Source organism: Curcuma longa, chromosome 4 (genome assembly GCF_044706935.1).
Source record: "Curcuma longa cultivar G26 ecotype Majalengka, Jawa Barat chromosome 4, ITB_CL_G26_1.1, whole genome shotgun sequence".
In the NCBI taxonomy this organism is placed as follows: Eukaryota; Viridiplantae; Streptophyta; class Magnoliopsida; order Zingiberales; family Zingiberaceae; genus Curcuma; species Curcuma longa.
This window is the reverse complement of record NC_133864.1, coordinates 10,290,373-10,316,069: the sequence shown is the minus strand read 5'-3', so window position 1 is coordinate 10,316,069 and position 25,697 is coordinate 10,290,373. Positions and strand designations below refer to the sequence as shown.

The 25,697-nt window shown below is 36.9% G+C and overlaps 2 protein-coding genes across 3 annotated transcripts; one reads left to right on the top strand and one right to left on the bottom strand.

Annotated features, from left to right (window-relative positions):
- Positions 1-8: 8 nt before the first annotated feature.
- LOC141828281 (extra-large guanine nucleotide-binding protein 3-like) lies at positions 9-7,763 on the bottom strand. 2 transcript variants are annotated; one of them, XM_074715676.1, is made up of 11 exons: positions 7,503-7,763; positions 7,195-7,416; positions 6,097-7,082; positions 5,871-6,008; positions 5,476-5,580; positions 5,179-5,358; positions 3,924-4,101; positions 2,530-2,789; positions 1,770-1,942; positions 926-1,123; positions 9-733 (listed from the first exon to the last, which is right to left on the bottom strand). In XM_074715676.1, the coding sequence occupies exons 3-11, from the start codon at positions 7,021-7,023 to the stop codon at positions 346-348; spliced, it is 2,547 nt and encodes an 848-aa protein (XP_074571777.1). In that variant the 5' UTR covers positions 7,024-7,082; positions 7,195-7,416; positions 7,503-7,763; the 3' UTR covers positions 9-345. The 2 variants fall into 2 exon arrangements, with proteins under 2 accessions (XP_074571777.1, XP_074571778.1); XM_074715677.1 differs by having other exon boundaries at positions 2,530-2,780.
- Positions 7,764-8,621: 858 nt separating this feature from the next.
- LOC141828284 (putative acyl-activating enzyme 19) lies at positions 8,622-24,820 on the top strand. Its single transcript, XM_074715682.1, has 17 exons — positions 8,622-8,935; positions 9,177-9,617; positions 9,867-10,063; positions 11,134-11,334; positions 12,937-13,650; positions 18,211-18,959; positions 19,285-19,360; positions 19,485-19,571; positions 19,662-19,705; positions 20,117-20,225; positions 20,592-20,651; positions 21,774-21,858; positions 22,003-22,067; positions 22,447-22,506; positions 23,654-23,698; positions 24,328-24,434; positions 24,502-24,820. Exons 1-17 carry the CDS (start codon positions 8,629-8,631, stop codon positions 24,725-24,727), a joined length of 3,573 nt encoding a protein of 1,190 aa, XP_074571783.1. The 5' UTR covers positions 8,622-8,628; the 3' UTR covers positions 24,728-24,820.
- The last annotated feature ends 877 nt before the right edge of the window (positions 24,821-25,697 follow it).

The window sequence follows — 25,697 nt, the reverse complement described above, 5'->3', positions numbered from 1 at the left end:
ATGGCTGTTTGATTAACAAAGACAATAGGACACCAACAATAGAGATTATTTTCACTCTACATACAAAGTCATAATCATACAAATTTGGCCTTAAATTTTCATTGTGTAGTATCTTCCTAACTTCTCTAAATTTTCCGGTGCTTTCACCAAAGAGGGACAATTTTATGAGAATTCAAGTTTGCCATGAAACTTGATTTCCATTATACATAACGGCAGAACAAGCAATCACATTCTTAATCATCAGGACTTAAATTGTCAACCAGAGAATCTGGAGTTAGATTATACATTAGATACAAAGATACTATGCACAAAAAAATTTGCGCCAAGAGAGGGAGATTGAGTCAATCATTCCTGCTGGATAACTGCTGAGCTCATCTCTGTCGTGCTATAGAAGGAATCTTCCATGTAAATAATATTCTCATCCTTCTCATCGGCCCACTTAAGCACTTCTCGCATGTACTTGAAGGCTTCGTCCACCGAAGGGCGGTCTCGTGCCTGTGTTTGCCAAACAAACAGTTTTTGATTGGTGAGGGAGTAGTAGAGATCCTTAAACTTGATGGCGATGTAATAGTAAGCCTGCTGCGCTAGATTCTGGTTGCTCTGGTGGGTCCTCAATGGGGAGAACCCACTGAACCACTCGCAGGAAGACAAGGGCACGCGGTTTATCTTCTCTACGAACAAGTCATACTTGTTGAGCACGAGGACGAATGGGGTATTGTGGAAGCACATGTGCCTGGTTAAAATAACCTTGAGTCACTTGATGATATATAACAAACTCAAATATGGGATAGAAGCATTACTTTTCAATGCGATTGGGAGAAACAAGTAGTTCTTAACTCTAGATGCATATATAAACAAGAGATGCATTCATGAAAGTGATTGCGTAATGATTAACACCAAAATTATCAAGAAAGTGAAGACAGACCTGACTGTGGCCTCAAACAACTCCTTGCTTTGCACCATCTTATTCTGCAAAGGTTCATTACTGCCAGTGACAGGAGATGTTAACTGGTCATAGTCACTGAGTGCCACACAGAAGATTACTAGGCGGACATCCTCAAACATTTCAACCCATTTACAGCCGTAATTCATGCCCTTCGAGCTTACTCGAATCAATTGGTACCTGAGGAAAATCAACCACAGTGAAAAACATGAGCAAAAGAGTGAGGATGAAAGTAAAAAAGGTCAAATTTTCAGCACTGTAGAAGGACCTTTAACTATAATTGTTGAGGGATCAGTAGTTTATTTCTTGGTTGTAAAATGAGATCTCTAATTTATGGGTCAATGTTTAATTGAACATCCAACTAGCTACGGTTTAGTTGGGGTTCAACGACACAGTAGGTAGGTGTCATCATTTAGTTTACTAGGTCCTACAATTCAGTTATAGTAGGTTCGACAATTTGGCCGAGATACCTACAGGTAGATGTCATAGTTTATAGTAGGTGGCTTATGGCAAGTACTGCAATTCAATTATAGTATGTGTAACAATTTGGTTGAGATGTTTTGTTATATATCGGCCGAGTGCAAGTGCCATGGTTTACAGTTTAGTATATGAAACCAAATTGTTGAGATTGGTGTTGCACATTTCATAATATGAAAGCTCCCTTCACCAGATCTTCCATTATTCGAAAACCACCTTTGTATAAGTTTTATCCTTGTTTTTCGCATCATTGTCTTTGTTCTTCTGTGTTTCTACCTGTACTATAACTTTGGAGTAAAACTATATCAATTTCTAATTGCTACTAGCGCAGACGATTGAGAGAAATTACTTGGGAAGTGATTGGGAGTGGGCTTCAAGATTGTCATTGTAGAGTTCTGACATTGGACTGTGGTCATCAAGTGAGAACTCGATAAAGGATAATCCATTCCCTTGAGTTACTCCTTCTGCATACAATATATCCTTCTCCGAAGGCTCATACTCATTGCTTGATATCTCAACAGCCTGCAAGAAAGTATGATATTGGTATCCACTTTAGCATAAGTTTCTGTGATAAATAAAAACTCAGAATAGATTTAACTGTATTGATAGGTTAGAACTGTTAGACAGGTAAAAAGGTCGGTAGAGCCTCCATCAGATGGTATATGTTCAAATATGCCTAATAGATTATATTATTAAATAAGTTGACGGAGAGCCATGGCGCAATAGTAAAATTATTATCGGGTGACTTAGAAGTCACGGGTTCAAGTCTCAAAAACCCTTTATAAGTTGACCAATTGAAATAACAAGCAGGAGTAGATTGTAGAGTGACCAAGGACAACTCTAGTTAATGCAACTTTTTCTCCCAACTTGAGAGATACGGGAGCAAGTAGCCCAGTCAAGTATTAGTTGATTAGTAATCTCATGTGCATACAGTGACAGTATAGCGCTACTATATGTAGCTATTAGACTTTGCAGAGAAGATCGCACCATTAGAGAATTAAAAAAAGGATCTTGCAGAGGATCACTACAGTAGTAGTTCACTACTCTGCACTTAGTTTGAATACTATGAATGGTCGAAACAAAGCGTGAACGATATCATAAACAAATACCTTAGTCAAGAAGTATTTGGCAACATCTGGAAGAAAGTGGAGTTCATTTCTTCTCTTATATGTTTCTTGTATGGCAGGCTCTCTCCACATCTCTTCAACCAATGGAGCATATTCACGTGCCGCGGCAGGGAAAAAAGCATCCAAGTCCCCCATGGCTACTATGTCCAAAAGCCAATCAGAAAACTGCTTTAATCTTCCGCTGATAGAGTAAATACATTGATTTGGCCTACTAGCTTCACTTTCTTCTTGACCTGAAACCGCTGCAAATGATTTGCTGAAACCATTCATGTGGGAATTTAAATCTGCCTATTCTCTATCAAAATAAAGTATCAATATCAATAGAGCTCAGAAGACATGCATATGTAAACCAAAGTAATTACATGTCACTGCAGAAGTTGCTTTATAGTTTGAATGCCGGCCAGTAGCCACCATATTCTTAGTGATGAACATGTGCATGGTTGCAATACACTTGGTCAAAATTGAGATAAAATTATTAAAGAGATAAAGATTTAACTATGCCTAGGCATTGAGATCACTATGGGCTATTTAAAGGGCTTGTCTAGGTCACATAGTAAAAAGGAGAGTCCGGTGCACAAAGTTTCTGCTAATATGGGATCCTAGGGAAGAATTGAATCATATTGGATCTATCAAATGCAGCCTTTCCTTCTGCGACTCGAACCCGTGATTACAAGATCATATGACCACAATTTTACTGTTGCATCAAAACTCTCTATCGTTCTAGGGCAACATAGTATTTGAAAATAAAGCCTTAGTTTCAAATCTGAACCAGTTAGGAAAGAGGAGTCAAACTCTCTTCTCAATCAGAGACCAACCAGGATATAGTTCTCATTAACATCAGACCACAACATTACTCATCAATCAAACTGTGTTAGTAAACATTAGCGACTCCAACCATGGTTATTTAACTATTACTCTACTACTCTGGAATTTAGCAAATTCTGGGTTTCGAAACACATTTGAGTAACTAGTAATAGCATTAGTATGACTGCTAACCCCAAACAGTGGACTTACAGCTTTGTGCTGTTGTTGCTGGTTGTAGTGTTATACTTTGTATTATGAATTAGGAATGATGCCAAAGTTAGTAGTCTTTATAGCATGTTTTATGTAATCTTTGCGCATCGAAAATTTGTTTGCACATTCTATCCTACCGGCACTTCTTTAATTCCTTCACACACAAAAGATCTCCATACAAGTATCTTATGGTGATAACTAGTAATTACTGCTGCCAGCCAGTTAGGAAGGCACCCACAGTAGAAGATATGTCAAAATTCAAAAAAGAAGGCCAAATAGCTGGATAACTAATAAAATTTAATAAGATTAGCGCATAGCGGATACTAAACTTCTATAAGCAGAGACATAAACATGCTTGTTACCTTCACCAGAATGTCCTTCATCGGATACTCTCTTTTCCATCCTAGTCAAAGCCTCCTCCTCGAAGCGTTCTCGGCCTTCCAGTAAAATGCTTAGATACTTGTACATGTTGCTTTGTATCATCAATTTCATGTATTCCAATTCTTCTTGAGAAAACTGATTTCCATACATAAGCTTAGCCTGCCCAAATTATCAAAACATCAAACAGAAATGGAGTGAACAGGGTGTTTGTGTGTAGAAAAGAAACAAACAGTGATACGATCAGAAAGAAAATCAAATGTATAGCATATTTCCATACAATAGTTTTCCCGTTCAAGGCATTGAATCAACAATAGGCAGTTCAAACCACATGACATTTTTTGAACAAATGATTACAAATCGAAAGATGATAAAATCGTCATTTCTTGCTATCAAACTTCATAATTGACTTCAGAGATAAAGATCAGGTGGTTGAACTTTATGATAATTGTCTCTTCCTAAGTGAATACCACCCTTAGTTTGATAGCAAGTATAGCATGAAGCATGCTATTATTATAGTTCACATGCAGGAAGTAGTCATCGTCTCACTATTGCAGGAAGGAGGTAACAATTGCCTGTCTAAAGATTAAGACAAATCAAAGTAATGTGCATTTGGATAGCTAGCAACAATTATGAATAAAATTTTGGATATCACAGTTTGACGTCCTGAAAATGATCATTATATTATTTGGGTGAGTTCCTCACATATTTGACTCTTTTAAATTAATTCAAGGATTATAGTCACATTATGTGTAGAAATGTCAGTGAACAAAAAGTAAAAAAAGATGCTATATTGCAGTAAAGAAACGGAATAACGTCAGGATTCAGGAAGACAAAGCTTGTTTCCTCATTTTTCTAAGCTTCACTATAGATGCAAAATGAATTTTATAACCTCATGACAACAGATAACTTTTGATAAAACACTTGAAGTGTAATGATCTGTGATAAATGATAACACCACACACAAATTGCCATCAAAAAGCCAAATAGCCATATGAAGTTTTTAGGACAATACAAACTAAACTGCTACAGCATTTGGCTAACAATGAAAACAAAATGATAAAATCAAAACACTCTAGAAATACCAGTATACCACATAGGTTAATGCTAATTGCTAATCATGTTTATCTGTTCCAGTTTGTATCAAGCATACATATATAGATAAAAGATCACCAATGCAACTGACAATCACAATTTGCCATTATGGTTCATATAAAAAAGTTGGTAAATGTATCACACCTGTTTAAAAATAGTGCCAGTTCCTGATCCCTGGGGTCCAAGGAGCAAAAATTTTTGGACTCTCTGTTCGAGATAACCAGGCAAGACTCTGGTTAAGTGGGATGCCTCACTTTTAGGGCCACCAGGAACTGAATGTGGTACAGGTAAAGAGAATAATGAACATGCAAATCTTGTTAACGCCTGTCAAGCAAAAAGACCAGAACAATAATGAAGCAACTATTAACCAGATAATCCATTATGGTAGATGAGAATCCAAATTTAGTCAGACAAATGAAAGTGAGTAATTAGTTCTCATACCGATTCCCAGATTTTCCCCCTGATATTATTTTGACCTTCCTCCTCATAACGACCATCATCGTACACCCAGAAATGTGTATCACGTGGACATTGAACTTTAGCAAGCTGCAAAACATACATTTTCAGAATGTGATTTAGAGACAGAAGGTATGACAAAGCACTGGTAAGTGATAACTATGACAGTAAAAGATGGTTGTGGAAAAACAAAGCACTGGTAAGTGACTGAATTAGGTATCAACTTTTTTTGTAGATCCTTAGATGAGCTTAAATAGATTTAAACAAGACTACTTGTAGATGACTCAGTAGTCAGTAGAATATCAAAGGTTTGCTATAGATGATGAGCAAATAAAAATGTAGCTACTAAAAGAAACAACTTCAGTATTTGACTTAAGCACCTTAAGCACCCTTTGTTCGACTTTTGTTATTTGTCTTCCATTAATGTAAACTTCAGTATTTCCCTTGCTAGCATCAGTCTGAAGCTTGCCGGTGAAATTCAAGTTAGAACTAATAAGTCTATCAGGTTTCTCTCCTTCCTGGAAAAAAACACAAAAAGAATAAGCAAAGAGTTAACATGCTGAACCAAGCAAAAAAGGACTCAGAACCAAAGCCAGATGTGCTTGCCTTTCCCCAGAGGCCTGATTCTTTGTCATACCAATACCTTCCAGGCTTCAACTTTTGAGGAGGCATTGGGCAGCTAAATAATTCTGCCATCTCCTCTTGCCTTAGTGGAAATCCATTCACAATGAGCTGTTCCGGGCGGAGTTGATTTGCATGACATTCCTTCTCTGCTTTCAATATTTGCCTGACTTCAAGTGGACTAAGAAGACGAGCTAATGTCCGTGAACTCTTTCCAAGTTTTGAACGCTTGGACTCGTCAATAGGCTGTCCAATGCAACTAATACACTTCCGCCCCTCCGGCATAGATCCCATGGCTCTGAGCACACAATAGCTGCAATACCTGGCATCACAAACAATACACACTTCTTTGCGCTCCCACTTTCTCTTCCCACATCTATAACACACTCTTTTTTTCTTCTCCTTGCTGGTAACACCAAGGAACCGAGGAGAACCTGATAAATCTTCAAAAAAATCTTTACTTTCTGATTTTTCCTCGAAAGTAACTACTGATGTCCTCCTCCCCTCGTTAACCTGTTGCCTAGGCTGCCCATTTGGCATGCTATGTGCAGAAACTGGAGAAGCTGAATGGGATGCATCAGTGAACTCTTCATTCTGCAAGACAGAATCAACAGACTCGGAGCTTCCAGAGGCCCGTAGGGGAGAGTCAGCGCATCGAGCGATCAGAGAAACCGGCAACGGAATTTGATCAACTACTGGGGCATTTGTGCCGTCCCCGGACATATGAGATTCAGTCACAGGCTCAGCTGTAGGGATCACATCGACCGGCTCAACCCTCGGAAGCTCATAAGACACAGGAGGGCCATCGTACTCGATGGCAATGGAGTAATCGAGGTTGGCTGGCGCCTCTGGTATGGGAGTCCCCGGAGGCAACATACTCCGCAGCATCTCCTGCCAGCTAGTAGCATCCATAGTTTCCGATATTTCCCCAAGCACAGCAATCGAGCAAAAAAACTGCTTTTCTACTCACCCTGAAACCAGAACAGATCGAATACAGCAAACAAACAGCAAAAGCTCAAAAGGAGAAGTTTGCATCTAAAGCATCGAGCAAAAGGGGAAAAAGACGAAGGAAAAACCCTCAACCTTTCGCAGACTTTTCTTGGACAAAGCAGATACTTTGCAGGACGAACAAGGATGGAGAAGAAACCAGCGAAAGACGGAACAAAGCCGCGCCTTTCTTCCACCAAATGATCTACAGATGCAGAATAAATCAAAGGAGCCGACTTTTTAGACGACCCTGAGGCGAACGTGTTCACCCGGACAACGAAATTTCCCGATCGAGAGTCAAAGCCCTAGCAACGTGGCCTGCTCGAAAACAAAAAAATCGCAAAACTGCCTAACTTAATCCGTTTTGAGGAAGATGGCAATGGGATCGGGAGAAGGATAGTAACCTGAACGTGGCTGGAAATGGCAGCCGCCAAGAAGAGTGGAATCCATGATGATTGCGAAGGACCGGCGTTGCCCTGTCGGGTCTTCGAATAAGTTAGTTAATGCTCCAATTATTATGCTTTACATCCATCCACCCATCAATCTTTTCCGAGCACGGTGCCGATCATGCGATTCCTCCTTTTGGAAGAAGATATTGCCTCAATCTCGAAGAATTTTGCAAAGTAGACGCCTTCACCAACGACGCAGACAATGTCTGCGATCGAAGGGCATCTTAAACAGTACGACACCCAACTTTCTACCGCTGAAAATAATCATGGAAGTGAGATGTATAAATATGTTTGTCCATCTGAATAAATTTATTTTATAATAATTAATTAATCATATTTTTGAAAGTAAAATATGATTGATAGTTTGATTAAAAAATGAAATTTACCATCAAGACACAAAAAATAGAATTCGTCACAACCATTTATAAAGAGAGTATTATAGTGACCAGTCTAACAACCATTTATAAAGAGAGTATTATAGTGACCAGTCTACTGTTAAAATAGCACTTAGGCAACATAGATTTTCATACTTACTCCTTGAGATAAGACGATTAAAAAAAATCTCAATAAAGAATAAGATATTTGATTTATTTAAATATTTATGATTTAAATCATACTATAAGATATTTGTCTTAGTGGAATAAAAATTTAAGAGGTGGACTATTCTATACGGATCGTAAAAATTAAATATTTAAATTATAAAAAAACTACTATTAAAATTATAAAGTAGTTAAATCAAATAAAACTTTATATCATTAATAATTATTTGATAAGATAATTAATAGATAAACAATACCAAAATTAATAGAGTCGTTGAAATAATTATTTAAGTTTATTTTTTTAAAAATTAAATTTAATTCGAAATTATTCATTTAAATGTTTATTTAATTGTTTAAAATTTTTATAATTATAAATATATTTATTTGATATTATAAATTTAATATAAATCATCAACATTATTCATATAAATTTTATATTATATTTGTCATATCAATCTAATAAACCGGCAGATAAGTATATCAAACCGGCAGCGGTCGGACCTTATCCGGTCCGATTGTCGCCGCCTCGTGGTGTTCGAGCTATGCCCTCCTGCGACCAGGAAAGCATCGCCGCCGCCGGCGCAGCCCTCTGCTGCATTTCCCACGGCTTCTTCGAATCCGCCTCGAAGAACCCCTCCCGAATCGCCTTCGTCCATGCTTCCGGTGGTCATCAGCGGGAAGGAGAGGCGGTGAGAGCTTTAACTTCCAAGGAGACTTCGTACCCTCCGATATATCCCGGTGACGTGTGCTTCACCAGCGGAGACGTCCTATACGCTGTAGAATCATACAGTCGTCGCATACGCCGGGTTCTCGATGGCGGTGACGATCCTGATCTCGTCAGGCCGCAAGGTTTGGGGGGTTTTAGTCTCTCGTTCGCTTTTCTTCTATTGTACTATGGAAATCTTCCTGCACTATCGATACTCAATACTGTTAGTAATATTCTAGTTTCGATTAGGTTATTACTTCCCTGCCGTTTTCAGAAGGGCAGGAGCAATCGACTTTAGTTTGAACATACTACTGTTGTCATGCACAATGAACAGGCATCTAAAATTGCTCGCTTGATGAACCCATAATCTTCCAAAAATTGCAGGTTGTGATAAAGCAAATCAGATCGATAAGTCAGTGACATTGGAGAATGGTATGCCACATGTGGTTGGTGTCTGTATTCCTCCTTCGGTGGAATATATAGTCGCAGTCCTTGCAATTCTCAGGTGTGGGGAGGCTTTCTTGCCTCTAGATCCCTCATGGCCTGAATCAAGGTTGCTTTCAGTTATTTCTTCCTCAAATACTAGCCTCATTCTCCAATGTGTGCCATCTCATGAAACTTTGCAATACAAGGCAGTTGAGTGGATAGTGAAAAGGAGTAGTCGTTTGGTTCTGTATATAAATCTTCTTTTGGACCATAAAAAGGAGATTGTTGGATCCGATCTTATATGGCCTTGTGAAAGAAGAAGTCCAAGAAGGTTCTGTTATGTGATGTATACATCTGGTTCTACCGGAAAACCAAAAGGTGTTTGTGGTACAGAAGAAGGTAAATTACCAGGCACTTCACTCATTATATTACAGTTTTTTTTCCTTTGGTATCTGCTATGGTGTATGGCTAGGATATCTAGTATTAGATTTTAGAATTGTGCTTTAGTGTACAGTGTGCTCATATTGGAACATTCAACTTGTAACTCATTTATCAAATTTGTAGCCCTGTCCTTTATTGTGGTCTCTTTATTACTAATCTTTGGGACATACGTGGATTTTTCTAACTCAATGATCCAACTACTTTTAGGTCTTCTAAATCGCTTTCAGTGGATGCAAGGATTGATTCCATTATGCAACATGGATATATTGTTGTTCAAGACCTCCATTAGCTTCATCGACCATTTGCAGGAGTTCTTTGGAGCTACCTTAACTTCCACACCACTCATCATACTTCCAGTTAATGATATGAAAGCTAATCCATTGTGTTTGGTTGATTTTGTTAAGGTATACAACTATCATGAAGAATTTTATATATCATTATGTGTATTATATATATTGTTAATCTATTGAATAATCAAGAGAATTCAAATTTTTGAAATTGCTATCAAATAATGGGCTAGTAAAGTGGATAAAGTGTCTGTGATTCACAAGCATAAAGACAACATACTATGTTAGGCTCATTAGTGTTTCTTTTTTTTAAGAGGAAAATAAGGTTGATTTATTCGGGGATATATTTAGTTGGTAAAACATCCGTGTTCAATTAATCTCGTTTAGATTTCTAGTCATTATGATTAAACTAAAATGGTTTATATTTGTATACACTGCTGAGTGTTGACAAATGTGCAATTATAACGTTCAATGAAGGAGAAAACAAGATCACCAAATGTGCAGTTTATGGTGCTCCTGCTCCATGATATTATCTAACTCATGTTGAACATTTCTTTTTTTCCATTTGAAAAGCTAAACAATTCATTTGGATAGCTCCATTTCTACTTCTTTGGTTCAACTAATATTTTGATGTTTTAAATCATTAAATTTCTCACACTTTATTAAGGTAACAATTTCTTTCCTTCCCTTTCCTTTTCTTACTTCTTCCTCCTCTATTTTCTTTTTTCTCCCTCCTTTTCTTTTCTTCTCCTTTCTATTCACTGCTGATTGCTTCCTCCCAAGTTGGAGCTTTTCTCCAAGTTTCACAGTCCTATCTCCTTCTCCTCTAAATGGGTAACAGGTCAGATACATAACGGGTCTGGTCCAAATACTCCATTTGAACCAGCCCTCACACATGTCACACTATCTGGCTACTTTTATAAATATTCCCACTGTTCTGATGCCCCTTTGAAAATTTGGCTTTTGTTAGACATATTATCAGTTCAATATAAAGCAATATGTACTTGTAAGTTCTAACCTTCTATTTGTTTTCCAACTTTTCCTGTCTGCTATTTTAGATAATTGATACATAAATAGAAATATGGCTTCCTGTATTGTTTATTTTTTATTTTTTTACATCTTGTCATCATTATATTATTATGCTAAAAGTTTTCCCATATCTGATGCTCAATGTTCTGTTTTCTCAGGCATACAAAATTTCACGAATGACTTGTGTTCCTTCCTTGATGAGATTGGTTCTTCCTAAGTTGGAGGACTCTTACTTCAGAAGTTCTAACCCCCTGAAAGTCTTGATCCTTAGTGGCGAGATTCTATCTGTTCCTTTGTGTAGCAGTTTGCAGGAATATCTGCCTTGGACAACAATCCTCAATCTCTATGGAAGTACAGAGGTCAGCAATTACGCATTCAGGTTTGTTCACCAAATTTGCAAAGAAGAGTGAAATACTTCATTATGTCTTCTTTAAACATTTAGCTCTCTCTCTCTCTCCTCCCCTTGTCTATAACTTCTTTTCTTTTCTTCTTTTGATCAGACATCTAGATAATCTAATTGAAAATCACAATGTGTGGGCTCTACTGAGGTTCATTGTGGGAGTTTAATCTATTGTAATTATCTATTTCTCTCATATTATATGAAAGAGTCTGCTGTCAAAAAGCTGGTAGGTTAGCTCATTTCCTCTACTTAGGCTTGCTTAGTTTCTGCTTACAAGATAATATGCTGCATGCATTTTGCAGATTTACCATTGATTGAGCTTTGTGCATATCAATGGAAGGCATTTGGATCTCTGATGTTTATTTTCCTCTAGAATTATCTGTAGCTGTCTTTTAGATGTCTGCGAGTTGCATTAACTGTCTATTAAGGTTCACAGTTACATATGTAGTCTATTTCTTTAAAAGATTTGGTTCATCGGGCCTCAACAGCCATATGAGAGAGCGATTCAGTTGGATGAACTGGTATGGTACTTTATTGGGCCACACTAGAGAACAACTTGATGCGGTACTTCACTTGGGTAGAGACTGCATTCTGTGAGATTAGCATTGGCTCGGCTTTAGGGAAGCTTCCTTGAGTCAGAGTGTCAATCAATTGGTGCTTTTCTTTGGGAAGTTTAAGTGTTTTGTTGTTTGGAAGGAAGAGGACATCTCTCTAACTGGAGGATGTGGTCCACGTACCTAGATTAGCCATAGTTGTGTCATTGTCCTGGCAGTCCATTTTGGTCTTTCAACGAATCTTTTGTTCATCTTTTGCAAGAGGGTTGCTTTTGCCCATGTTTCTTTGCCTGAAGAAACTTCACTTCCTTATATCCACAAAATTAAGTCCATGGCTTTTTGCACTCCTCCTTGATCTATTTAGGACTCGGTTTACAATTGTTTAAGTGGCTCTCCTTATCAGTTAGTGACCACAATAACAAGTATTTAAATTTGTCTACTGCTTATTGTAATCAGACATGCCAAGTATGGTTGTAAGAGCATTATTATCCCTGCATTGGTTAAAGGTAAACTTGTTTGGTTCTAGGTTTTGCATCTAGGTCCACACCAAATGCCAGTTGGCAATAGGCCATTACTCTACTGAACAATAGAATTGATCCTTGCCCTATTGACTGGTCAGACCTAGAATTACCAGATATCCAGTGTAGTATCTTGTGAACCATTTCTGCTATCTTGAACTAGTTTTTCCTCAAGGGATATGCTTAAACATGTAAAGTTATGGTTTAAAAAAGAAATCTAAGTTTGCGTGTCAAAAAGACATTTACATGACGTTCTGGGAAAAAAAATTCACGTGTTATTTGCAAAGAATGCACGATATGGTTCCTTTTTCAAAGAAAATTTCCTGCTTCATTAAGTTAGCATTCTATTGAGCATTGTACAATCTCATTTTTTTGTAGCAAACTTTGTCTTCCATGCTGCAATAGTATCACATGTCATATAAAGGTGAAGGCTTATTGTTAGAGCTGTTTCTTTTTGTTTTCATAATGAAAGCCTACTTAAAATTTCAGGTATCTGGTGACTGCACATATTTTGATTGCAAAAAATTAGCAGATGTTTTGGATGTTGAGCCACTAACCTCTGTCCCTATTGGATTTCCTATTTCAAATTGTGAGATTGTGCTTGTGGGTCAACCTGACAGCCCTGATGAGGGTGAGATCTATGTTTCCGGGGTTTGCTTGTTTGCAGGATACCTTGACAATGTGAATAACAATCCAATGGGCAAAAGTAGTGTGTCACAATTCCAAACTGGTGACTTTGCAAGACGACTACAAAGTGGGGATCTTGTTTTTCTAGGAAGACATGATCGCACTGTAAAAATCAATGGACAACGAGTTGCGTTGGAGGAGATAGAAAGTGCCATGAAGGACCATCCCGAGATCAATGATGCTGCTGTAACTTATCATGGAGGTGATGGAATAGCGACTCAACTAAAGGCATACTTCGTGATGAAATCATCAGAGGGCTTTAAGAAAAATCATAGACCTTTAGACAAGCAGCAAATGGTTGAATATTTAGTACCATCTATCCAGAGTTGGTTACAAAAGAAACTTCCTCCTGTGATGATCCCTAACTATTATTTCTGTATGAAATCACTGCCAATCTTGGACTCTGGAAAAATTGATCATCTAGAGCTTTCAAGTTTTGTATCTGTGCCTAAGCAGCATATCAGCCCTTTTGGAAGAAATAGTTCTTCTGTTAATCAGTTACAGACTATCAAAGATGTGTGTATTATCAACTTTTAGCTTTTTCAATCATTCTCTGCCTCCATTTCAAATTCTATTTGTTTATTCTCTCACTTTGTATGAGTAACATCCTTGTTTTTCCATGTAAATGCAAGAGTTTTGCAAATTACTTTTACGAGACTATTTCTGATGCTTTTTACTTCTTTTATTGTATATTTTTCTGATTTATCTTTTCTGATTCTTTGCAAAGTTCATTAAGCTAACAGATACACTTTTATCTTGGCTCTAGGTAATCTAAATGCTCCATGCAATTTTATTCTTTCAACTAGGTAGTCATACTTGTATGACATTTGCTCGACAGCATTAGGGGTATTCTGTAATCTTGATATCATTTTATCAGTATTAATATAATTGCAAAGTGCCACTTTGGCAAAGCTCTAGTTAATTGTGAGAAATCTTTATTCAATATCATAAATGCAATCTTGCATTTCCATTGTCATTTTTCATTTCAAATTTATCTTCTCTTGTAAAATTGAATATGATACTTGATGGTAGGCAAAATGCATCACGATGTAGTAGTTAAAGTCTTGTTCATTGATTCTTAGTGACACTACAGTGACTATGCTGTCTGCATCTGCTTAAGAATCATTAGGATAAGTGGTGTCGCATCTATACATTTTTTTAGAGTGCATGTCAAATGTAAAGGGCAGCCCGGTGCACAAAATTTCTGCCAATGCGGGGTTCCAGGGAAGGGTTTATTATATGCAGTCTTATCTTACTTTGCAAGAGGTTGTTTTGGAGACTCGAACTTGTGACCACTAGATCACAGGGCAGCAACTTTACCGTAGATATTAAAAATTACTTAGGTGTATAAGTGCATTTTCTTCTTCTTAATAATGTAGGAAGAATGGACATATTTCAAACAATGAGGAGCATGATGCTAATAATGGTAGAATAAGAACAAGATGCAAGCCCAACCTATGCAAATAAAGAATGTCGCAATTTTAAAATTTGATAAAGCTAGTTTATAAGAATTTAGGGAAGCTGAAAACAGTTTTCTATTTTCATTTATTGACTTTTCATTTGCCAACACCTTTAATAATAGTTTCTTCCTTTCTTTTTTGGGAAATTAACCATCTTCTCCCTAAAAAATAACTTTATTATATGTAGTCAAAAAGTTGGTGAAAATGTTTCTTTTCCTTTCAATTTTCAAATACTTGAAACAGAACAACAACAACAACAACCAAGCCTTATCCCACTAAGTGGGGTCGGCTATATGGATTCTTTTACACCATTGAGCTCTATCTCCTATTATATCATCATTTATATTTAAATAAATTTTATCTTGTTTTATTGTTGCTAACCAAGTCTTTTTTGGTCTACCTCGCCCTCGTTTGATATGCGTATTTGTCATAGTTTCACACCGCCTAACTGGAGCATTTATCGGTCGTCTAAGTACATGTCCATACCACCTTAAACGTGTCTCACGGAGTTTTTCCTCAATAGATACAACTCCAACTTTCTCTCTAATGCTCTCATTTCTTATTCTGTCCATCTTCGTATGTCCACACATCCATCTTAACATCCTCATCTCCGCAACTCTCATCTTTTGCTCATGTGCTCTAGTCATAGCTCAACATTCAGCGTCATATAACATGGCAGGCCTAACTGCCGTTTTATAGAACTTTCCTTTAAGTTTTAGAGGCACTTTACGATCACATAAAACACCTGATGCTCTCCTCCACTTCAACCATCCTGTTTGTATTCTATGTAAGACATCTCTCTCAATCCCTCCATCGGCTTGCAAAAATGATCCTAAATATTTAAAACTCTCAGTTCCAGACAACTCATCATCTCCTATTTTAATACTTGTCTCATTACGTTCAATATTGCTAAACTTAAATTCCATATATTCTGTCTTTACTCTACTAAGCCTAAAACCTTTCTCTTCTAGTGTTTCTCGTCAAGATTCTAATTTAGCATTTACTCCCTCACGTGTCTCATCTACCAATACAATATCATCTGCAAATAACATGCACCATGGTACGGTATCTTGAATGTGTCCAGTAAGTTCATCCATGATTAGTGTAAAAAGATAAGGACTTAGAGCTGACCCTTGATGTAACCCTATCTTTATTGGAAATGCTTCAGTTAATCCGCCTGAAGTCTTCACTCTAGTCGTTACTTCCTCATACATATCCTTAATTAGGTCAATATATACTACGCTAACACTCCTCTTTTCTAGAATCCTCCATATAATTTCCCTTGGGACTCTATCATAAGCTTTTTCTAAATCAACAAATATCATATGTAGATCTTGCTTTTGCCCCCGATACTTTTCAATTAGTTGCCTGAGAAGATGTATAGCTTCTATTGTCGACCTACCAGGCATAAACCCAAATTGATTTTCGGTGACCATAGTTTCTTTCCTTAATCGTTTTTCTATTATTCTTTCCTAAAGTTTCATAGTATGACTCATTAATTTAATGTCCCTATAATTTGCACAATTTTGTACGTCCCCCTTATTCTTATATAAGGGAATTAGAGTACTTACTCTCCATTGATCTGACATTTTCTTTGTTTTCAATATCATGTTAAATAATTTTGTAAGTCATTCAATACCTTGTTTCCCTAGGCACTTTCATACCTCTATCGGGATATCATCTGGTCCAACGGTTTTTCCATTTTTTATTCCGTTTAAAGCTTGTTCTATTTCTGAAATTTGAATTCTACGGTAAAAATTTAAATTTCTATACTCATTTGACCTGCTTAAATTACCTAAGTTAAGTTGATCACCTACACCTTCATTAAAAAGTTGATGAAAATACCTCTTCCACCGCTCTTTTATTTCTCCATCATTTACTAATACCCTATTGCATTCATCTTTAATGCATCTTATTTGACTAATATCTTTTGTCTTCCTCTCTCTCACTTCAACTATTTTATAAATGTCTTTTTCTTCTTCTTTTGTATCCAATTTTCGTTATAACTGCTCAAAAGTTGTATTTTTAGCTTCATTCACTGCTTTTTTAGCCTCTTTCTTAGCTAATGTATATTTTTTTAAATTTTCTTCATTCTTGCAAATATATAATTTCTTATAGGCTATTCGTTTTTCCTTCACTTTTTCCTATACTTTCTCATTCCACCACCAAGATTCTTTACTTGGTGGTACATGCCCCTTTGACTCGCCGAGTATACTCTTGGCTATTATTTTCAACTTTGATACCATTTTATCCCATGTCGTAGTAGGGTCACCGTATACTTCACCTAATACTTGTCCTTCTACCTTCTCCTTAAATATGTTTCCTGTAACCAAACAAAAAGAGACATTTTTATAGGGTCCCCAAGGATGTCTGTATCTCCACAATAGCATGATATTGTCCACTTTGGGCCTAAGCCCTCATGGTTTTGTTCTTGGGCTCTCCCCAAAAGGCCTCATGCCAATGGAGATACTTTCCATCCTTTTAAACCTATGATCTTTCTCATGTGTTTTAGATGTGGGACTATGTTTGCACCTTTGCAACCCAACAATCCCCCCCTCAAACAAAGGACCACAGACCCCCTTCAAACGGAAAGCCTCCGTTTGATGTCTGAATCTTCGACCCACCAGGACTTCCTGCCCCTCGGTCCACCCTGACCTACTAGGACTTCCTGCCCAGCCGCAACTAGGACTTCCTGTCCAGCCGCAACCAGAACTTCCTGCCCAGCCGCAACCAGGACTTCATGTCCCTCGGTCTACCCAACCTACTAGGACTTTCTGCCCAGCCGCAACCAGGACTTCATGCCTCTCGGTCTACCCGACCTACTAGGACTTCCTGCCCAGCCGCAACTAGGACTTCATGCCCCTCGGTCTACCCGACCTACTAGGACTTCCTGCCCAGCCGCAACCAAGACTTCATGCCCCTCGGTCTACCCGACCTACTAGGACTTCCTGCCCGGTGTCTGGTCCTCTTGATTCAAACACGGAAGCCCCTACTTCCTTTGTTTTTAAGGTTCAACCCACATGGTTAGATCCAGATCATGGCTCATCCGGCGGTTAGTCCGGTGAAGAGCGGCCTCGCTCTGATACCAATTGTAGGGTCCCCAAGGATGTCTGTATCTCCACAATAGCATGATATTGTCCACTTTGGGCCTAAGCCCTCATGGTTTTGTTCTTGGGCTCTCCCCAAAAGGCCTCATGCCAATGGAGATACTTTTCATCCTTTTAAACTCATGATCTTTCCCATGTGTTTTAGATGTGGGACTATGTTTGCACCTTTGCAACCCAACAATTTTCTCTATTGTGATAGTTGATGAACATCATTTATAATTGACTACTTTGATAACTCCAACAATAAAATATATACTTGACAACAATAATGGGTTTGGATTCAACGGGCTGATCTATCTAGGTGACATTAGCCATCACTAGAGTTAATCTGATGTAAATTCCAAGTATGTCTAATTGAGTAATTGTTGCAATGAGTTTCATTCATTGTGTTCGTGGTGCAGTCTGTTAATTTCTGAAATCCATTTATATATGGAGAACCTTTTTTTTCCTTGTCACACAAGAATTAATGTTTTCACTTGCTTTGCTCATATTTTGGTTTGCTTCACCAGGTATTTTGTGATGCTTTGTTGGTTAAAGAAGTTGCAGATGATGATGATTTCTTCACAATGGGAGGGACTTCAATTTCTGCTGCCCTGGCTTCATACAAGTTACAGATTGATATGAGATTAATATACATGTTTCCTACTCCAATTAAGCTTCTAAATAGGTTAATAGAGGATAAGGAATTGCATGAGAATTTGATCAATTCTGATCCTCTACCTAGGAAAAGATTGAAAGCACATGTTAATGTGCTCAGCTCTTCTGATATTGTAACTGGAAATGTAGAAAGTGATTTTCTGCTTCCAGGACCATCTCCCTCACTTGTAGGTATTAGGGTCGATGATCTCTCTGTTGAGCATAATGTACAACTAGCTAATAATTTCTTCGAGGGAAGTAATAATGCTTCCGCTATGTGCTCTGAGTTAGAAGTACAAGATTCATCCTTATTTCCAGATTCATATTGTGCAGCTTCAGGTGATCATGGCCCATGGAGTTCAAAGTATAATATCCATAAGATGTGTTCATTTAGCCGTTGCAATAAAATTATGCATGAATTTGATTCCTACATGGATTGTATGGATAAGTCATGGTTGACTATCAGGACCCCCAGGAGTATAAAGGGTTCCTTGCAGGAGCTCTGGAAAATCCCACTTAAGTCATGTGTTGATGCTTCACCTTTGATAGTCATAGCAGATGGAAAATGGTACCTTTTTATTGGATCTCACTCGCACATGTTTCTATGCATTGAGGCACTCAGGTAAGGGCCATTATTCTTCTTGCAGTTTTGATAAAATGTTTTTAAAATATAAACGTATAATATAGCATTTGAATCAAATATTTGGCCTGCAAAGATTATAGACAAACAAATTTTGAATGGAAGTAAAGATGTAATTGCTGCCTTAGCTGGATTAGGTTGGTACTTAGCTAATGTCAACCTTATTCAACCCATTGTTTTTCCCTTTGAAAAATTCTTGTTCTGATTAAAAGGCATAACAACAGGTATCCTATCTGTGTTTTCATGGTATGTTAGTCATGTAAATTGCATATAATAAACAATTTGCATTTCTTTTCTGATGACATAGTGGTTCTGTGCGATGGCAAGTTCTGCTAGAAGGTCGCATTGAATGCTCAGCTGCAATTACTGGTGATTTTTCTCAGGTATTCTTGTCTGCATCCTACACCCTTTTGTTCATGTATTTTTTCAGTTGCAGCTAACCATATACATTTTAATCTCTTGCTTATCAAATGAAGTAAACTTTTATGGTAATGCAAAATCTTGTAGGTTGTCATAGGATGTTATAAAGGAAAAATATACTTTCTTGATTTTGCAAATGGCACTATATCTTGGTATTTTCAAACAGATGGAGAGGTAATTTAACTTATGACACCTGTAACTACAACCTCTGTAATCCAAATACCTTGTTTTGATCGATTAAAATTTGATGCTTTTCTGTTGTAGGTTAAGATGCAGCCAGTAGTGGAGAGGAGCAGAAACTTGATATGGTATTTCTAGGTTTCTTGCAAAAATTGAAAATTAAATTGTTCATTGGACAGTTGGAAACTTTGAATACTTAGTTACATTTTCTGTACATCTCAGACAAGAATAGTGTGAAAGCTGAGAATGAAGTGAAAAACTTGATCCTTATTTTTGCTCCTTTTTCTGATTACTTAATTCCAACAATATCATTTATATGATACTATGAGACACCAAAAACTTGCATACTCTAATTTGCTGATGAATAACAAAACTTCATCGATCTTTGTTTTGTTGTTCATTTTAATATATAATCGTAAAAATAGTTGAATCTCTAACAGCTATTACCTGCCACTAGTATATATCAAGTTCATAACAAATAACTTAAGATCTGTTTAGTTTAATTTCACATGATTATGTTTGTCTTGATGGACGTGTAGGTGTGGTTCTCATGATCATTCTCTATATGCATTGGACTACAAGGAGCATTGTTGTGTTTATAAAGTATCTTGTGGTGGGAGCCTTTTTGGGTCGCCTTTCTTCGATGTGGTAAATTAATCCCTCATGTTGATCTCATCTCATCAAGAAAACCAGAACATGCTCATCCTTTTGACAACTATTCCATTTTCTTGAATATGATTCTCATCACTTTTCCTACATTTTGAGCTTACTTGTTGAAACAGATAAATCTTTTGCCTGTGCTTTTGATGTTGAACTTATTTGATTTTCTTTTGACAAGGCTATAATTGCATGATGGATGGCTCAGAGCCTCAGAACTTTTATTTTTGAAACATACTGTGGTATCTGTTTTTGGCATGAACATCCTTGTTTGACATATATATCTAAGGTTTTTAGCATATTAGGAATACTAGCTTTGATTAAATGTAATTTTAACTATATCTCTTCTCTCTCTAGGTACACAACATGGTGTATGTTGCATCTACAAGTGGCCGTGTGACAGCCATATCTTCAGTGGTATTGCATTAATCAATTATTTTCCCCTGTAATTAAATCTCAAAAGAATTAGAATTGTTAAAGAAATCAGTGTGTTGATATTTTATCTGTGTTTCTTAGCATAAAAGTTCATGTTCGCGTATTATTGTGTTTTAACTCCAAAGGTTAGTAGAGATACGATAAGGCCTGATTTATCAGCTTCCATATCAAGAAGCTTCATGTATTTACCTTTGATTTAACACGATTGCTACATTGAATGTCCTTTGTTAGAGAACCTTGCAGATGTATTAGCAATCATCAATTCTGATCACTTCACTGTGGCTTATTGCAGAAAAAAATGTGGCTTCATACAGCTACATACGCTGGTTTGATTAGAAGAATTATTGTTTTGATAGAAAAAAAATGTCTAGGAACATGGCTATTTGTACAAAGTTTCATACAGCTTATATCAAGAAGTGGAACTGTGACATAACAATTTTCGGGATAATTTATGTGTACTCCCTGTACCCCCTCCAATTCCATAATTTCCAATTCACCATTCAATCCATTTGTTATCCCATTTGGAAATGTAAATGTTATAAATATATATTTATTAAAAAAGGGAATATGTTTTTTCCATCATTGGAAAATTAGGGGATGGATGATAATATGGATTTTAATTTTTAGGTTTCTGTTTTTGTAAGCTTAAGTGATATATCATCAATATTATGAACTAACAAGGCAATTTTGGAACTAGAGCAGATACATGGAATACCTACAAACTTTATAGCGGTAGGCATAATTTACCTTACTATTTCTTCTTTTGCGATTGAGGTACTTGTAAAATAATAATTATAAGGTGGGGCTTTTTAAGCTTAATAATCTACATGAATAACACCTTGTAATTCATATGTCACAAGACAATTGATAATCGTAGTTCTGAATCCACTACTTGTTTCATTTGTCAGAAACATTTCATGCATCCTTTTTGTAATTTTGGTATAGTAACTTGCAAGTTACAGCAGATGGAGCTTGTTTTGCGTGGTTGACCATGATTATAATTAGATTTGTATTCACACAATAAATGAACCAGGTCTTACCGTTAGACATGCAGGTTGTTTTGGGTGATTGGCCATGATTATAATTAGATTTGTGTTTCAACAGGCCTTGCCATTCAACATTGTATGGACTTTTGAGGCAGGAGCACCTATTTTTGGATCTCTGACCATGGATTCCAAATGCAGAATTGGTACCTGTCTCTCTTTTAGAATTCTTTTAGTGGTCTGAAGCTTACCATTCTTTTCGCTTTTACTCATCTAATCAAATTAGTCATATTCTATTTAACATTCTTTTTCTCCTTTACTCTTTTACTCAACTGAGGCTTCTTTAACAGTGATTTGTTGTTTGGTGGATGGCCATGTGCTTGCGCTAAGCTTTTCAGGAGCTGTAGTTTGGAAGGTATCCCTTCATTGTTTTACCTAAAAGTTGTGGTACCCAATTCCTTATCCAGTGCTTAATTCTATGCCAGTTTCATTTGAAAAATGGAATAATTTTTCAAACCTACACTATGCACGTTATTTAGCCAAGACTACTGACATGAATGTTAATGTTAATAACATTTCTAAATGTCCAAAGGGACAATTATTAAATTAATTATAAGTAGCATGTGCAAAGGTTTCACGATTATTTTAAGAGAAACTTGTTTGTTCATCTGGATTCACAGGTGATGAGTGGCTTTTAAGAAACTCTTAGTTACTCAAAATAGAAACTATTATTGTTGAAGGCAATGGTTTTCTTCTTCACTCATGTTTTGACCGAGTATTTGTATTATTGTTAGGCACTTGTTGGTGGCCCAATATTTGCTGGAGCTTGCATATCATCTGTTCTTGCTGACAAGGTAGTTTATCCTTTTTTCTTTGCATTTTAGAAGAGTTAATTAATGCTAAATGGATTATGCCTTAAATGATTGTTTTTAAGGTACACAATTGGTCAATTACTCCATTATTGTATGGCTCTATTGAATCTAGCATAGATGCCAAACCATTAGCTTTTCGACTGTTCTGCTTGATCAAACAATTATGCTTACAGCATTTGCGAATGTAGGAAACTAACCAGCCTCTTCTGTAGTCTTTCCTTGATGGCTGCAAGTGTCACATTGATCAGGTTGTAAGCTTTTAAAGTTTACAACCAGCAGCAGCAGCTAGGGAGCCTTGGCAGTTTAGGACTTAACCATCACTATATTTTAAAATTTTTGTTTCGCCCCATCTGATATGGGCAAGGACACCCTTTCGCCTGTGCACCTACATGGAAACTCGGTAGAAATTTGAGAATCACATCCGAGGGTGTTCTTTGCCAGTGGTCTCAGTAAGGAAGATCAACTGTGTTAACTATGATAGAGAGAGCTCCTATGTGTTGACTTGACAGGCAGCAAGGATTTGCTAGCAGTCCCAGTAGCTTGTTGACCTCCTGTTTTGGGTTATTTCTACCTTGGCCACCATTCTCATGCTATACATATATACAGGTCATCTAGATTCCTAACTCTTAAATAAATAATCTTCTGCAGAATTTCTCATTTCATTATAGCGATAGAAGTTAGAAATTACCCCTTAAATAGTGAGTATAACCTATTTGAAATATGATGTATGTTGAACTGTCTACTTATGGATATGTTTTATGTTCTCTGTTGATATCTTGAAGATGCATGTATGCTTGAAAAGAAAACTCTCGTCTATTCTTTATGGTGATTTCATAGTTCACGTATTCGGTTATATGGTTTATGTGTGGCACTATTATTGACATTTAATGTAAGAATGTCAAGAAGCAAAGGTTCTTGTCTTTGGCATGCTGGTTCTTGCTTGATCTAGCACCATGCTGGTAAGCATTCATGATTCTTGCAAAAACCTAAAACTCTGATGTTATTGTTACTCTTGTCACTACTGTTATCACATTTAAACTTTTTCATGAGTTGTGTAAAACGATGAATGAATGGTTTAGTTCCTGCATTGTTTAACAAAAACTGAGTAATGTTTTTTCTCCATTCGCAGATCTTAATATGTTCCCGAAATGGAAAGGTATACTCCTTTGACATGGTAAGAATTGATGCTCAACTATTTTGGTTCATTCCCTTTATGCTTTCATTTCATCTTATTGAGACAACCTTCCTAGTGCATCAAGTAATAGTGTGTCGATGATGACTCTTTTTTCTACACATCAAGACCATCACAGGCACATGTTTCTCTTGCTTGGGTTTGAGTTGTCCGATTAATTTATTTGCTAGCTTCCAATTCATCTTGAAGCCTATGAAGTTAGTTAATGTTCTACTTTTAGGGAAATTATCAAAATACACCTTCAAGATTTAACATCTTTTTCAAACTACCACTAAATGTCTTTTAAAGACCTCTCCAATTGTCATTTAGCTATCAAAATGACCCCTCTGTGAGAGAAATATTTATTTTACCCTTCTGAAATACCCCTCCTAAGTCACACGGAGACGAGCATTTTGGCAATAAATTATTTTTAATGACTAGTGTAGAGATTAGTCGTTAGGAATCTATTTCAGAACTACCCAACTAAACATTAGTAGTTGTGATCCATAAAGTTGCCTCTCACTTGGCACAAAGAAGTCTTCATATTTAGTTTCTCTTGTTCTAATATAACACAGCAAAAAGAAGTTCAATGACATTGCCCGATTCGACAAATTCCTTGTGCTGCATTGTAGGAAGGAACTATTCGCTGGGAGTACGACACGGGGGATCCAATCACATCTTCCGCTTACGTCGATGAGCATACTGATTTGGTTTCTGATCCATCGTGCCCGACCGATAGGTATGCAATGCTCCCTGCTGCCATATCTTTATTCCTAGAATAACCACAACTTGCTCTTCCATTTCAGGTTGGTTTGCGTTTGCAGCAGTTCTGGGAGCATCCATTTGATAAGAATCAGTGCCGAAGCGAAGCGAGAGGCCGGACGGAGTGTCGATGCAGCGACCCCGATGATCGAACAGTTTGCCGTCTGGAAACTCCCAGGTGACATATTCTCATCTCCTGTAATGGTAGGAGGTCGCATCTTTGTTGGATGCAGAGATGATTATGTGCATTGCCTCACAGTAGTTCCCTGACCATGCCCATCTAACAAGATTTATATTCTTGTTATAGTTTTTTATTTTCAAAAAAAAAAAATCTTTAAGATTAAGTAATGTTGTATTCAAATAAATAAGTAGACAATTGTAATTATTTTATTTTTAAAAAGTATTTTCTCAAATTCATTTTCTGTGAAAACTTCTCTTTCCTTTGAAAATTTGTTTGACAAAGTTTTGCTGAAGTTTCAGTATGTTGAACAAGTGTTTAGTTTGACTAATTGAATGTTGAATTGATTATGGAGGACAAAATATAATCATTTGCCAATTGATGCCTATAGTTATTTCATAATTAAGATTATTTTATTTTGTTTTAAAATATATATAGAGAGAGAGAGATAAAAATATATTCATAAATTAATCCGTGGATGGATTCATAAATTCATTCATTTATTATTTTATAATAAATAAATGATGAAAGCGAAAAATAATCCATTCTTTTTTCTGAAATAAATAAGAGAAAGTTTGTCACGTGATTTTTTTTAAATTATTAATCCGTCCTTTCAAATAAATAAGGCATTAATCTATTCCGTTTTCCCACGGAAGTAAAGACAAATTTTCCATTTGGGTGTGCTGTTCAAAACTAATTCTCAACTGTAACAGCTACCACATCTAATTCCCTATGGACCCCACCATTTCTCTACGGCCAAGAGAGCGCCACGTAGGTTCGGCAAAAGATTTGGGTGGTCGCCGAACTGTCACCATCATGTCCGGCGCGGATCTCGGCGAACACAGAATGAACCTGGTTGGCATCCCAGCCAAGTGGTGGTCGGCGTGCTTTGATACTTTATTTTTAATGAATTTCAATAAAAGGAAATTATTAAAAAATACAGGTCAATGCACGAGAACCGACGCGGCCGAACCGTCCAGGTTCATTGTATCGTATCGGGCAACTGAAAGTACATAAATACCCTTGGAATATTCCATGGGAATCTCTCCGGTTGAGGACTAT

What these genes read in the sequence shown, in the direction of transcription:
- LOC141828281 (XM_074715676.1), bottom strand. Translation starts at nt 7,023, where the DNA reads ATGGATGCTACTAGCTGGCAGGAGATGCTGCGGAGTATGTTGCCTCCG. An exon ending in AATCAGGCCTCTGGGGAAAG is followed by an intron (nt 6,009 to 6,096) that starts GCAAGCACATCT and finishes GTTTTTTTCCAG; the next exon opens with GAAGGAGAGAAACCTGATAG. An exon ending in CCAAATACTTCTTGACTAAG is followed by an intron (nt 1,943 to 2,529) that starts GTATTTGTTTAT and finishes ACTTTCTTGCAG; the next exon opens with GCTGTTGAGATATCAAGCAA.
- LOC141828284 (XM_074715682.1), top strand. Translation starts at nt 8,629, where the DNA reads ATGCCCTCCTGCGACCAGGAAAGCATCGCCGCCGCCGGCGCAGCCCTC. An exon ending in GGATTCCAAATGCAGAATTG is followed by an intron (nt 21,859 to 22,002) that starts GTACCTGTCTCT and finishes CTTCTTTAACAG; the next exon opens with TGATTTGTTGTTTGGTGGAT. An exon ending in CCATCGTGCCCGACCGATAG is followed by an intron (nt 24,435 to 24,501) that starts GTATGCAATGCT and finishes CTTCCATTTCAG; the next exon opens with GTTGGTTTGCGTTTGCAGCA.